The sequence below is a fragment of the Macaca thibetana genome, chromosome 1 (genome assembly GCF_024542745.1).
Source record: "Macaca thibetana thibetana isolate TM-01 chromosome 1, ASM2454274v1, whole genome shotgun sequence".
NCBI classification, from domain to species: Eukaryota; Metazoa; Chordata; class Mammalia; order Primates; family Cercopithecidae; genus Macaca; species Macaca thibetana.
Window position 1 is genome coordinate 138,159,676 of NC_065578.1, and position 14,312 is coordinate 138,173,987.

The following is a 14,312-nucleotide window of genomic DNA, read 5'->3' on the forward strand; positions in this document are numbered from 1 at the left end:
AGCAGTACCATTTTGGACATAGGAATGGACAAAGATTTAATGATGAAGACACAAAAATCCATTGCAACAAAAGCAAAAATTGACAAACAGGATCTAATTAAACTTAAGAGCATCTGCACAGGAAAAGAAACTATCAACAGAGTAAACAGACAACCTACATAATAGGGGAAAATATTTGCAAACTTTGTATCTGACAAAGGTCTAATATCCAGCATCTATAAGGAACTTAAATTTATAAGAAAAACACAACCCTACTAAAAAGTGGGCAAAGGACACGAACAAACACTTCTCAAAAGAATACGTACAGCAGCCAATAAGCATATGAAAAAGAGCACAATATCACTTATCATTAGAAAAATGCAAATCAAAACCACAATAAGATACCATCTCACACCAGTCAGAATGGTTATTATTAAAAAGTAAAAAAATAACGGATACTGGTGAGGTTGCGGAGAAAAGGAACCCTTATATGCTGCTGGTGGGAGTGTAAATTAGTTCAACCATTGTGGAAAACAGTATGGCGATTACTCAAAGAGCTAAAAGGAAAATTACCATTCGACCCAGCAGTCCCATTAGTGGGTACATACCCAAAGGTATACAAAGCATTCTACCATAAAGACACATGAACACCAATGTTCACTGCAGCACTGTTCACAATAGCAAAGAAATGGAATCAACCTATATGCCTATCAATGACACACTGGATAAAGAAAATGTGGTATATATACACCATGGAATATGATGCAGCCATATAAAAGAACGAGATCATGTGTTTTACAGGAACATGGATGGAGCTAGAGGTGATCATCCTTAGCAAACTAACGCAAGAATACAACCAAATACTGTATGTTCTCACTTATAAGGGGGAGCTAAATGGTAAGAACTTATGAACACAAAGAAGGAAACACAGCAGACACTAGGGTCTACTTGAGCCAGGAAGGTGGAAGGAGGGAGAGGGGCAGAAAAGATCATTATTGGGTATTGAGCTTAATATCTGAGTAATGTAATAATATGTACAACAAACCCCCACGACACATGTTTATTTATGTAAAAACCTTCACATGTACCCCCGAACCTAAAATAAAAATTAAAATTAAACTGAGAAGTCTTTCAAAAGAGTCTCACATTACCTAGAACTCTACACCCAGTGAAAATATCCTTTATAAATGATGGTGACATAAAGTTCTTTTTCAACATTTAAAAACCAAGGGAACTCTTTCCCAGCATTACCGCACTGGAAGAAACACTAGATTGTTTTTCAGGAAGAAGGAAAATGACCCCACACAAACAGAAACAAGCAAAAGGAAAAAACACAAGAAATGGTAATTACATGGATAAACATAAATGGATATTGACCATTCAAAACAATACTTTTAATGTCTTCTGGAGTTAAAATATATGAACAACTAAAAATGTATTTATAATATAGTAAAAGAATGCTGTAAAAGGCAAGAGGAAAATAAATGGAGTTGAAGAGTTCTAAAGTTTTAGCAGTATCATGGAAGTGATAAAAGTAACAAAAATAATTTGTATTAGCCTGTAAGAAGAGCTGCTTTTAATCAGTTTTTTTATTCTTTTAATATTTTTCCTTCTCTTAGTTTTTTAGACATCCTATCACTATCTTTTAGCGGTTACTCGAGAGCATGGGTCAGCAAAGCTTTTCTGTAAGGGACAAGATAGAAAATATTTTACGTTTTGTGGACCATATGTGGTGGTCTGTCACAACAACTGAATTTTGCCTTTGTAGTGCAAAAGTAGCTGCAGACAATGGGTAAACAAACGGGCGTGGCTATAGTCCAACAAAACTAATTTATAAAAACTGACTGCCACAGGATTTGGCCTATGGGCTATATTTTGTTGACACTTGGTCTAAGTAGAAATTCTTAAATTGTCTACCAAAGAAAAGTTATTACAACCGATAAGTGAGTTTAGTAAGGTTACAGATATAAGGTCAATATGCAAAATCAATTGTATTTCTTTATACTAGCCATGAATAATTAGAAACCGTATTTAAAATAGAGTACCATTTTTAATACTATCAAAATATGAAATAGGTAGTTTAAAACAAAAATGTGCAATATTTGCACACTGAGTTCTATAGAACACTGATGAGATTAATCAAAGAATATCTAAATAAAGGAAAAAGTATACCATATTCAGGGCTTAAAAGACTGAATATTGTCGATTCTCCCCAAATTGATCTATATATTCAATGCAATCTCAATCAAAATCTCAGTAGGCCTTTTGAATAAATCTGCTAGTTAATTATAAGACACATGAAAAAGTCAATGAATTAAATAGTTAAAACAATTTTGAAAAAGAAGAACAAAGCTGAAGAATACATACTACCTGATTTCAAGACTTAATATAAAATTATAGTTATGAAGACTATGAGATATTGGTGAAAGGACAGATTCACAGATCACTGGACTAGAAAAAAGCATTCAGAAATAGACTCACGAATATATTTAATTAATCAATTTTCTACAGTATGTTAAGGTAATTGTCTGGAGGAAGTTTGTCTTTTCAACAAACTACTGGAGGGATTAAATACCTACACATAACAATATATACCTCAAACCACACCTGACACTATTTGCAAAAATTAACCAAAAAAGGATCACAGATACAATATAATATTCAGAAGTATAAAATTTCTAAAAGAAAATATTGGAAAAATTCATCCTGCTGTTGCATTAGGAAACAATGCTTTAGATCAGAAATCAAAAGGCCAAACCTTTGAAAGAAAAAATAGTTAAACTGGACTTCATAAAAATTAAAAACTCTTGTTTATCAAAAGACACTTAAGAAAATTAAGACAATTTATGAACTGGGATAAAACATTTGTAGAACACAGATATCATGTAGTTTTTACATGTATAAATTCCCTCTAAGCACTGCCTTTGCTGCCTATAGTAAGGTTTGGTATGTTGTGCTTTCATTTTCATTCATTTATAAAACCGGATTTTATTCTAATTTCCCTTGTGATTTCTGCTTTGACTCACTGGTTATTTAGGAGTATGTTATTTAATTTCCATGTATTTGTGACCTTTCTCAAACTTTCTTCTGTTATTGATTTCTAATTCTAATTTATGTTCTAATTTATGTTGGTCAGAGAACATACTTTGTATGATTTTAATCATTTTAAGTTTATTTTGTTTTATCACCTAACATATGAAGACTTTTACTTTTTGAAACACTCTCCACTTGGTATCCACGGGTTGCAATGATGATTTAGGATTAGTTGATTTTATAACAAATTCTTCAGAAACTTTTAGGATGGTAGAAAAGACATTTATTATTTATAGGTTTGATCAATCACATTATGTCTTATGCTATTTTCTTATCATTTTACTGTTGTCATACTCTCTTCTTCTCACCTTTTCAAATATGTTTCTTGTTCGTAGGGTATATGATATACTTTTTAGGGATCACTTGACCACCCTTTCTTCTTGATTTCCTCATTAACTCCTATCAATGAATCTTCTCCCAGACCAGATTCAGTCTCACAATACTCCAAACATCTTCTTTGTGGCATTTATTGTAATGTTAAATATATTTGTGTTGTCAGTAGATTAATCTCTCTCCCTTCCTCTAGACTGTAAACTACATTAGAGCAAAAACTGTCTATTTTGCTCAGCATTGTATGTCCAGGATCTAACAAAGTATCTGACAAGTGATATGTGCTAAATAAATAATACTTTATTTTTAATGTCAGGTTTATTGAGGTATAATTTACATCCAGTAAAATTCATGCTTCTCAGATATGCAGTTCTAATGAATTTTGTCAGTCACACACAGTTAACCACTATAAGCACAATGACTAAATGTAGTACATTTCTGTCATCTAAAAAGTTGTATCAGGCACCCTTATAGAAGGTACCTCTCACCCCCACCTAGCCCATGGCAATCACTGATTTGATTTCTGCCCTTCCAGTTTTGGTTTGTCAAAATTTTATATAAATGGAATCATCTAATATATAGTGTTTTGAGTCTGGCTTCCTTCACTTAACATTAGAGATTCATTCGTGTTGCATAAGTATAATATTTCACTCATGTTTATTGCTGAGAAGTACTCCACTTCATGGCTATCCACTTACAGATATTTAGATTATTTCCAGATTTGAACAATTATGAATAAAGCCATTATAAATATTTACATATGTTTTTTTTTCCACAGAAAAGTGTTTTCTGTTTTTTAGGGTAAATGGCTAGGAGGAGGTTTGCTAGATTATAGGGTAAGTTTATGTTTATAAGAAATTGCCCAACTGTTTTCCAGAGCATCTGTATCCTTTTGCATTCCCAGCAGCCATGTATTAGAGTTCCAGTTGCTCCTCATCCTCATAAGCACTTTGTATTGTTGGTATTGTTTTAGCCATTCTAGCAGGTATGTAAAAGTGTCTCATTGTGATTTTAATTTGCATTTCTCTAATGTCTAATGATTTACAGCATCTTTAAAACACAAAAAATTTGCAATCTGTTTCTTCTTAGATGAAATGTCTGCTTACATCTTTCACCCATTTTAAAATTAACTTGTTTGGGATTTTTTTTTAATTGACAAGAAAATCAATAAAACCAAAAGTTGGTTTTTAAAAAGATCAACAAAATAAACAAACGTTTAACTAGACTGATTAAGAAAATAAGAGAAAAGCCTCAAATTACTAAAATCTGTAATGAAAGAGAAGATATCACTATTGACCTTACAGAAATCAAAACAATTATAAGTGAATACTATAAACAACTGTATACCAACAGTTTAAATAAGTTAGATAAAATGGACAAAATCCTAGAAAGACATAAATTACCAAAATTTTATCAAGAATAAATAGAAAATCTAAACAAATCTATAACAAGTAAAGAGATTTAATTAGTAATTTTAATACATCCCACACACACAAAAGCTGAGGCCCAGACTTCACAGATGAATCTTTTAAATATTTCAGGAAGAATTAACACCAATCCTTCATAAATTTTCAGAAGACAGGTGGTAATAACGCTACCCAATTCACTCTATGAGGTGAGTCTTATCCTGAATCCAAAACCAGACAAACACATCACAAGAAAATTACCGACCAATGTCCTTTACGAATATAGATGTGAACATTTTCAACAAAATAATACGAAACTGAATCCAGCAGCATATACGAAGGATAATAAACTAAAATTAAGTGGGATTTATCCCAAGAATGCAAGATTGGTTCCATTTATGAAAATGTATGTATGTAATATAATATGCTATATTAATAGAATAAAGTAAAAGACACATGGTCATCTCAACAGACACAGAAAACAAAAAGCATTTGACAAAATCCAACACTATTTCATGACAAAAACATTCAAGTAAGACAGGTGGTGATATGGTTTGGATTGTGTCCTCAACCAAATCTCATGCCAAATTGTAATCCCCAGTGTTGAAGGAAGGGTCTGGTGGAAGGTGACTGGATTAAGGGGAAAGATTTCCTCTGTGTTGTTTTCATGATAATAAGTTCTCATGAGACCTGGTTGTTTTAAGGAGTGTGTAGCACTTCCCCCTACATCTCTTCCTCCTGATCCAGCCATGTAAAACATGCCTGCTTCCCCCTTCACCTTCTGCCATGATTATAAGTTTCCTGAGGCCTCCCAGACATGTTTTCTGTACAGACTGTGGAACCATGAGCCAATTAGACTTCTTGTAATTATAAATTACCTAGTCTCAGGTAGTTTTTTATAACAATGTGACAACAAACTAATACAGATGAGAAATTCCTCAACCTGATAGGAAGCATCTGTGAAAAACCCCCAGGCACATCATATTTAATGATGAAAGACTGTATGTTTTCCTCCTGAGCTCTGGAACAAGATAGGGATGTTCGCTTTCACCATTTCTATTCAACACTCTAAAGTACTTACTAGACAGGGGAATTAGGCAATAAAAAGAAATAAAAGGTATCAGATCGGTAAAGAAGTAAAATTATCTCTATTTGCAGATGACATGATTTTGCATATAGAAAACCCTAAACAATTAATTTTAAAAACCTGTCAGGGATAATAAAAAAAGTTCAACAAAGTAGCAGGATATGAGATCGATATACAAAAATCATTTGTATTTCAATATGCTGGCAATGAACAACCAAAAAATAAAATTTAAAAATAACTCTATTCACAACAGCATACAAAATGATAAAATATTTACAAATAATTTTAACAAAAAAATGCATGACTTATACACTGAAAACCACAAAATATTGAAAGAAATTAAAGAATGCCTACATAAATGGAAAGACAGCCCATGTTCATGGATTAGAAGACTATACTATTAGAATGAAAATACTCCCCATATTTATCTCCAGTTTTGATGCTGTCTCTATCAAAATTCTAGCTGAATATTTGCAGAAATTGTCAAGGTGATTCTAAAATTCATATGAAAATGCAAGAGACCCAGAACAGCCAAAACAATGTTGAAAAAGAAGAGCAATGTTAGAAAATTCCCAATTCCCAATTTCAAAACTTACTACAAAGCTATAGTAATCAAGACAGTATGGTACTGGCATAAGGACAGACATGGAGCAATGAAATGAAATAGAGTGTCTGAAAATAAACCCATACATTTTAGTCAGCCGATTGTCAACTAGGGTGCCAAGACAATTCAATAGAGAAAGAAATAGTGTTATTCTTTTCAACAAATAGTACTGGGACAACTGGATATTCATATACAAAAGAATAAATTTGGACCCCATCTCAAACCATATACAAAAATTAACTCAAAATGCATCAAAGCCTAAATGCAAGAGCTAAATTTATAAGATCTTAGATAAAAACAAGAGTAAATCTTCAAGACTTTGGATTACGCAATGATTTCTTAGATACACTTAAAGCACAATCAATCAAATAAAAGTTAAATTAAATAAAAATAAAATTAAAAATTAAATAAAAATTAAAAATTAAAAACTTTTTTACTCCAAAGGATACTATTAAGAAAAGAAAAGATGACCTGCAGAATCTAAGAAAGAAAGAACTCTTAGAACTCAGCAATCAAAAGACAAATAACTTAGCTGGGCATGATGGCATGAACCTGTAGTCCCGGCTATGAGGGAGGCTGAGGTGAGAGTATCACTTGAGCCCAGGAGTTCAAGACAAGTCTGAGAAACACAAGACCCCCATCTAAATAAATAAATTAATTAACTAACACAATTTTAAAATGAACAAAGATTTTGAACAGATATTTCCTCAAAGAATGTATATAAATGGCCAAAAAGCACATGCAAAGATGTTCAACATCATTAGTCATTATGGAACTACTATACCAACCAATATTGTGAAGAGGTCAATGGAAACAGATTCAACAATGATTGATGCTTTTTATCAGACATTTACTGTGTTTATTCTCAAACAACATATGGCATAGGTATTACTGTTACCTTCATTTTATAGATTAGAAAATTGAAGTCTAAATTATTTATTTATTTATTTATTTATTTATTTATTTATTTAGTGATCATGGCTCACTGCAGTCTCAACCTCCTGGGCTCAAGCGATCCTCCCACCTCAGTCTCCCGAGTAGCTGGGACTACAGGCATGCAGTATCACGCCTGGCTAATTTTCTTAGTTTTTTTGTTGTTGTTGTTGTTTTTGTTTTTTTGTAGAGACAGGGTTTCACTTTGTTGCCCAGACTGGTCTTGAACTCCTGGACTCAAGTGATCCTCTCACCTCAGCCTCCCAAAGTGTTGGGATTACAGGTGTGAACCACCATGCCTAGCCAAATTTATTCAACCTCTGTTGGGTTAATAGCTCAACTAAGTAAAACTAGCAAGAGTCAAATCAGAGATTAAAACCGAGGTGGTCTGACTCCACAAAAAGATGTGCTTAAACCTATATTTATATATATATATATATATATATTTTTTTTTTTTTTTTGAGATAAGATCTCACTCTGTTGCCCAGGCTGGAGTGGAGTGGCATGATTACAGCTCACTGAAGTCTCAACCTCCCAGGCTGAAGTGATCCTCCCACAACAGCCTCCCAAGTAGCTGGGACCACAGGTGTGTGCCAGTGCCACTGTGCACAGCTAATTTTTGTATTTTTTGTGGAGACAGGGTCTCGCCATGTTGCCTAGGCTGATCTTGAACTCCTGAACTCAAGTAATTCATCCTCATTGGTCTCCCAAAGTGTTGTGATTATAGGCGTGAGCCACTGGGCCTGACCTATATATATTCTTCCTGTAACATAAAAAATGCATACAGGAGACACTGTGTTTGAAAAACGAGCTATAAAACAGTACACTAGGATTACAACAATGGAAAACCATATAGGAAAAGACTATAAAAATAATATAAAATGATAAGATGTTGTAATTAAGTGATAGAATGAAGGGTGATACTTGTTTTCTAAATTTGCTATAATATGATTAATTATAATAATATCTTTCAAAAACTATGTTAAGAATATAAAGACCTCTCCTAAACACATACACACATTGTTTTAAAGGAAATAAAATTATAATGCACTAAATAGTTGTGTTCTTACATAAGTTAAAATCCTGGCACTGACTCAAACCAGTTAGAAGTCCTTAGATAAGTGATGTTAGCTCTGTAGATTCAGTAATAATTAGAAAAACAAAATATTATCTTGAATAATCTTTAAAATTTTTTGAATTGATATATTTTCAGCTATCTAGTTATACAACTGTAATTAGCCTAAAATGACATTATTAAATTTTGATAAATAAAAATTAAAGCATGCCATCATTTCAATTCATAGTCCTGTTTCACCAGCTACAAAGTATGCCATCATTTCAATTAATATTCCTGTTTCACTAGTTATGGTAGATATATCTAGTTGTTGAAAATAAGAAAAATGCTTTGTTTTTAACAGTAGTGTTTAGAAGGTAAAAATGTTTTTCAGATAGTTTTCTCATTGGGAAAATATTCAACAGATATTTCTTGGAATTGACTCAAATTCCAATTGGACTTTGTAGCTCCTTCCAGAATTCTCACATTATCTTTAAAAACTAACTCTGACCTTGGAAGACAGAGTATACCTAGGCGCAGAATTGCCAGATATAACAAATAAAATATATATTTGCTAAATTATCAGAGAAATCTGAATTTCAGATAAACAATAATTTTTAACATAGGTAATACTTAAAGTATACTAAAAATTATGTATCGTTTATGTGAAATTAAAATTCTACTGGGCATCCTATAGCACCAATATTAAGTAAGGTATTACTAAATAATAATTTCTGTTAATAGCAAAAATGAGTACATGTACTCTGCCACCAGGAGAATTTTCAAACTCTAGCTTAAATTATTGAATATTTCCTCCATATGTGGCAATATGTTAAAATATTATAATTGTAAGTTACTTTTTGAGTTTAAAAAAAATAATTTACCTGATGAGATTTTCATTCTTTTTTTCCACTGAAAATGGCATTCCAGCAGAACCATTAAATAATTCCAAAAGTAGTGTGACTGCAGTGTTCATAAGTTGACGAATGAGTTCCTGAAATATGTAGTCAATCAGCATTACAAACTTGAAAAATGTTTCTAATAAACGTCTACATTTAGGCAGCTTGAAATGTGTTGTGTCATCTTCAGAGAGTTTTGACTCAAAATACCTTTTGATTTCATTCTTTTCTGCAACCTACAATTAAAAAAACAATTGAGAAACAAGTATTGATTTTCTTTGTTTATATGATTTCTAGTTTACAACAATTTTTACCAATATTAACTTTAATTAGATGTAAATGTTAAGCATTGATAGTTTAATACCTCAAGCAAAAAATGATTTAATGGGTAGGCCCAAAAAGCAACATATGAATTAAAATAGAATTCTAAAAGTTCTTTAAATAATACTAAAGAAGCCAAAAGAGGAAGGACAGCGGGGAAAAAAAAAAAAAAAAAAAAAAAAAAGACAGAGGAGATTAACCAAAAACAAATAATAAAATAGCAAATCTAAATTTAACAACATGAAAATCACATCGTGTTTTTACTTGTTTGTTTTGTTTTTATTTGTTTCTTTGTTTTTTCTTCTACTTTTATTTTAGGTTCTGAGGGTACATATGTATGTTTGTTACATGGTTAAATTGTGTATCGCTGAGGCTTGGGGTATGAATTATCCCATCACATGGGTAGTGAGCACAGTCAACAATAGTTTGCCTTCTAACCCATACCTTCCCCTCACCCTCCTCCCTCAAGCAGTCACCAGTGTCTATTGTTCCCATCTTCCTGCCCATGTGTAACAAAGTGTATCTCCCACTAATACGTGAAGATATATGGTATTTGGTTTCTGTTCCTGTGTCAGTTTGCTTAAAATAATATCCTCCAGCTGTACCATGCTGCTGCAAAGGACATGATATCATTCTTTTCACGGCTGGGTGGTATTCCATAGTGTATATGTACCACATTTTCTTTATCCAGTCCACCAATGACGGGCGTCTAGGTTAATTCCATGTCTTTGCTATTGTGAATAGTGCTGCAACAAACATAAGCATGCATGTGTCTTATTGGTAGAACGATTTATTTTCCATTGGGTATACACCCAGTAGAGGGATTGCTGGGTTGAATGGTAGTTCTCTCTTAAGTTCTTTAAGAAATCTCCACACTGCTTTCCACAGGGGCTGAACTAATTAACACTGCTACCAGCAGGGTGTTTCCTTTTTGCCACATTCTCACCAGCAGCTATTGTTTTTTGACTTTTTAATAATAGCCATTCTGATTGGTGTAAGATGTTATCTCATTGTGGTTTTAATTTGGATTTCTCTAGTGATCGGCGATCATGAGTATATTTTTAATATATTTGTTGGTTACATGTATGTCTTCTTTTGAGAAGTATCTGTTCATATCCTTTGCCCACGTTTTAGTGGAGTTACTTGGTTTTTTGTTTGTTGGGGTGTTTAAGATCCTTATAGACTCTGGATGTTAGAACTTTGTCAGATGCACAGATTGTGAATATTTTCTCTCATTCTGTAAGTTGTCTGTTTACTCTGTTGATAATTTCGCTTGCTATGCAGAAGCTCTTTAGTTTCATTAGGTCCCACTTGTCACTTTCGTTTTTGTTGCAATTGCATTTAGGGACTAGGTCATAAATTCTTTGTCAAGGCTGATGTCCAGAATGGTATTTCCTAGGTTTTCTTCTAGGGTTTCTACTATTTTAGGTCTTACATTTAAGTATTTAATCCATCTGGTGTTAATTTTTGTATATAGTGACAGAAGGGGGTCCAGTTTCAATCTTCTGAATATGGATAGCCAGTTATCCCAGAACCATTTACTGAAAAGGGAGTTCTTTCCCCATTGTTGTCACTGTAGACAGTGTGGCTTTATTTCTGGGTTCTCTACTTTGTTCCATTGGTCTACCTGTCTGTTTTTGTACCCTTACCATGCTGTTTGGTTACCGTAGCCTTGTATAGTTTGAAGTTGGGTAGCGTGATGCCTCCAGCTTTGCTCTTTTTGCTTTGGATTGCTTTAGCAATTCAGGTTCTTCGGTTCAACATGAATTTTAGAATAGTTTTTTTTTTGAATTGTGAAAAATGATGTTGGTAATTTGATAGGAATAGGATTAAATCTGTAAATTGTTTTGGGCAGTATGGCCATTCTAACAATATTGATTCTTCCTATTCACGAGCATGGAATGTTTTTCCATTTGTTTGTGTCATCTCTAATTTCTATCAACAGTGCTTTGTAATTCTCATTGTAGATATCTATCATCACCTTGGTTAAATGTTAGATATTTTATTCTTATTGTAGCTATTGTGAATGGCATTGATTTGGCTCTCAGTTTGGATGTTTTTGGTGTATAGAAATGCTACTGATTTTTGTACATTGATTTTATATCCTGAAACTTTCCTAAAGTTGTTTTATCAGATGTAGGAGCTCTTGGACAGAAACTATGTAAGGTTTCCTAGATAATCATACAGTCTACAAACAGATAGTTTGACCTCTTCCTATCTGAATGTGTTATGTTTCTTTCTCTTGCATAATTGCTCTGGCTAGAATTTCCAATACTGTGTTTAACAGGAGTGGTAAGAATTGGCATCCTTCTCTTGTTCCAGTTATCAGTGGGAATGGTTCCAGTTTTTGCCTGTTCACTATGATGTTCACTGTGTGCTTGCCATATATGGCTCTGATTATTCTGAGGTTTGTGGCTTCAATGCCTAGCTTGTGGAGAGTTTTTAACATGCAGGGATGTTGAATTTTATCAAAAGTATTTCCTGCATCTGTTGAGATGATCATGTGGCATTTGTTTTTAATTCTGATTACATAATAAATCACACTTATTGATTTGCATATGTTAAACCAACCTTGCATTCCAGGAATAAAGCCTACTTCTCCATGGTGAATTAACTTTTTGAGGTGCTGCTCGCTCAATTCAGTTTGCTGTACTAAGTTGATAATTTGTGCATCTATGTTCATTAGGGATATTGGCCTGAATTTTTCTTTTCTTGTTGTGTCTCTGCCAGGTTTTGGTATCAGAATGATGCCGGCCTTATAAAATAAGTTACAGAGGAGTCCTTCCTCCTTGATTTTTGGAAATAATTTCAGTAGGATTGGTACTAGCTCTTATTTGCACCTTTGGTAGAATCAAATCCATCTGGTCCAGGGCTGTTACGGTTTTTAGGTGTTTTATTACTGATTCAATTGGTCTGTTATTACTCTTTATTGGTCTGTTCAGGATTTCAATTTCTTCCTGGTTTAACCTCAGGAGACTATGTGTTTCCAGGAATTTACTCATTTCTTCTAGGTTTTCTAGTTTGTATATAGAGAGGTGTTCATAGCAGTCTTTGAGAATTTTTTTTTTTTTTTTTTTTTTTTTTTTTTTTTTTTTTTTTGAGACAGAGCCTTGCTCACCCAGGCTGGATTCCAGTGGTGCAATCTTGGCTCACGGCAATCTCCACCTCCTGGTTTCAAGCGATTCTCCTGCCTCAGCCTCCTAAGTAGCTGAAACTACAGACACGTGCCACCACACCTGGCTAATTTTTGTATTTTTACTAGAGATGAGGTTTCACCATGTTGGCCAGTCTGGTCTCACCTGACCTCAGGTGATCTGCCTGCCTCGCCCTCCCAAAGTGTTGGGATTACAGGCATGAGCCAACTTGCCCAGCTGAAATTTTTTTTGTATTTCTCTGGGGTCAGTTATGATGCCACCTTTGTCATTTCTGATTGGGTGTATTTGGGTCTTCTCTATTTTTTTCTTTATAAATCTAGCCACCAGGCTATCAAACTTGTTTAATCTTCTGAAGAACCAACTTTCGGTTTTGTTGATCTTTTGTATGGATTTTCATGCATCAATTTTGTTCAGTTCTGCTCTGATTTTTGTAATTTATTTTCTTCTGCTAGCTTTGGGGTTGGTTTTCTCTTGTTTTTCTGGTTCCTTGAAGTGCAATCATTAGAGTCTTAATTTGAGATCTTTCTAACTTCTTGATGTAGGTGTACAGCACTATACAGTTTCCTCTTAATCCTTCTTTAGTTGTTTCCTGAGTATTCTGGTATGTTGTGTCTGTTTTTAGTTTCAAAGAATTTTTTTAAATTTCTTCCTTAATTTCATTCTTTAACCAAAAGTCACACAGAAGCTTGTGCTTGAGCTGTGGTCCAACAGTGTGGTTGTTATGGTTTTGATTTTTGTGATTTTGTTGTGACTTGCTTTATGGACAAATATGTGGTCAGTCTTAGAGTATGTGCCATGTGCTGATGAGAAGAATGTATATTCTGTTGTTAGGCGTAGTGTTCTGTAGGTGCCTGTTAGATCCAATTGGTCAAGTACCAAGATTAAGTCCTGAATAGTTTTGTAGTTTGCTGCCTCAACAATCTGTCTACTGCTGTCATTGGGGTGTCGAAGTCCTCCACTATTATTATGTGGTTGTCTAAAACTCTTCGTAGGACTCTCAGTACTTGTTTAATGAATCTAGGTGCTCCAATATTGGGTGTGCATATATTTAGAATAGTTAGGTCTTTTAGTACTGAACTTTTTATTGTTATGTAATGGCCTTCTTTGTCTTTCTTGATCATTGTTTGTTTAAAGTCTGTTTTAGCTGATATAACAATAGCAACCTCTGCTCTTTTTTTGTTTTCCATTTGCCTGATAGGTCTTTCTCTAACCCTCTACTTTGAGTCTATGGGTGTCGTTACTTGTGAGATGGGTCTTTTGAAGACAGCAGACAGTTGGGTCTTGCTTCTTCATCCAATTTGCCACAGTTGGCCTTTAAAGTGGGGCATTTAGCCCATTTACATTCAAGGTCAATATTAACATGTGAGGATTTGATCTTGTTACTGTATTATTAGCTGGTTGTTATGCAGACCTAATTATACAGTTGTGTTATAATGTCAATGGCCTATGTA

At 33.6% G+C, this 14,312-nt stretch overlaps 1 protein-coding gene across 14 annotated transcripts in view; it reads right to left on the reverse strand.

Moving 5' to 3' along the window:
* DNAH14 (dynein axonemal heavy chain 14) overlaps positions 1–14,312 on the reverse strand; it is a 506,458-nt gene that overhangs the window by 403,048 nt on the left and 89,098 nt on the right. For 13 of the 14 annotated variants that reach the window (XM_050760224.1, XM_050760215.1, XM_050760305.1 and 10 more), the window contains exon 11: positions 9,371–9,621. In XM_050760224.1, the coding sequence (XP_050616181.1) occupies positions 9,371–9,621 (251 nt within the window). Of the gene's footprint in view, positions 1–9,370; positions 9,622–14,312 lie in introns of those variants that run through there. The other variant, XM_050760289.1, reaches the window with a different exon arrangement.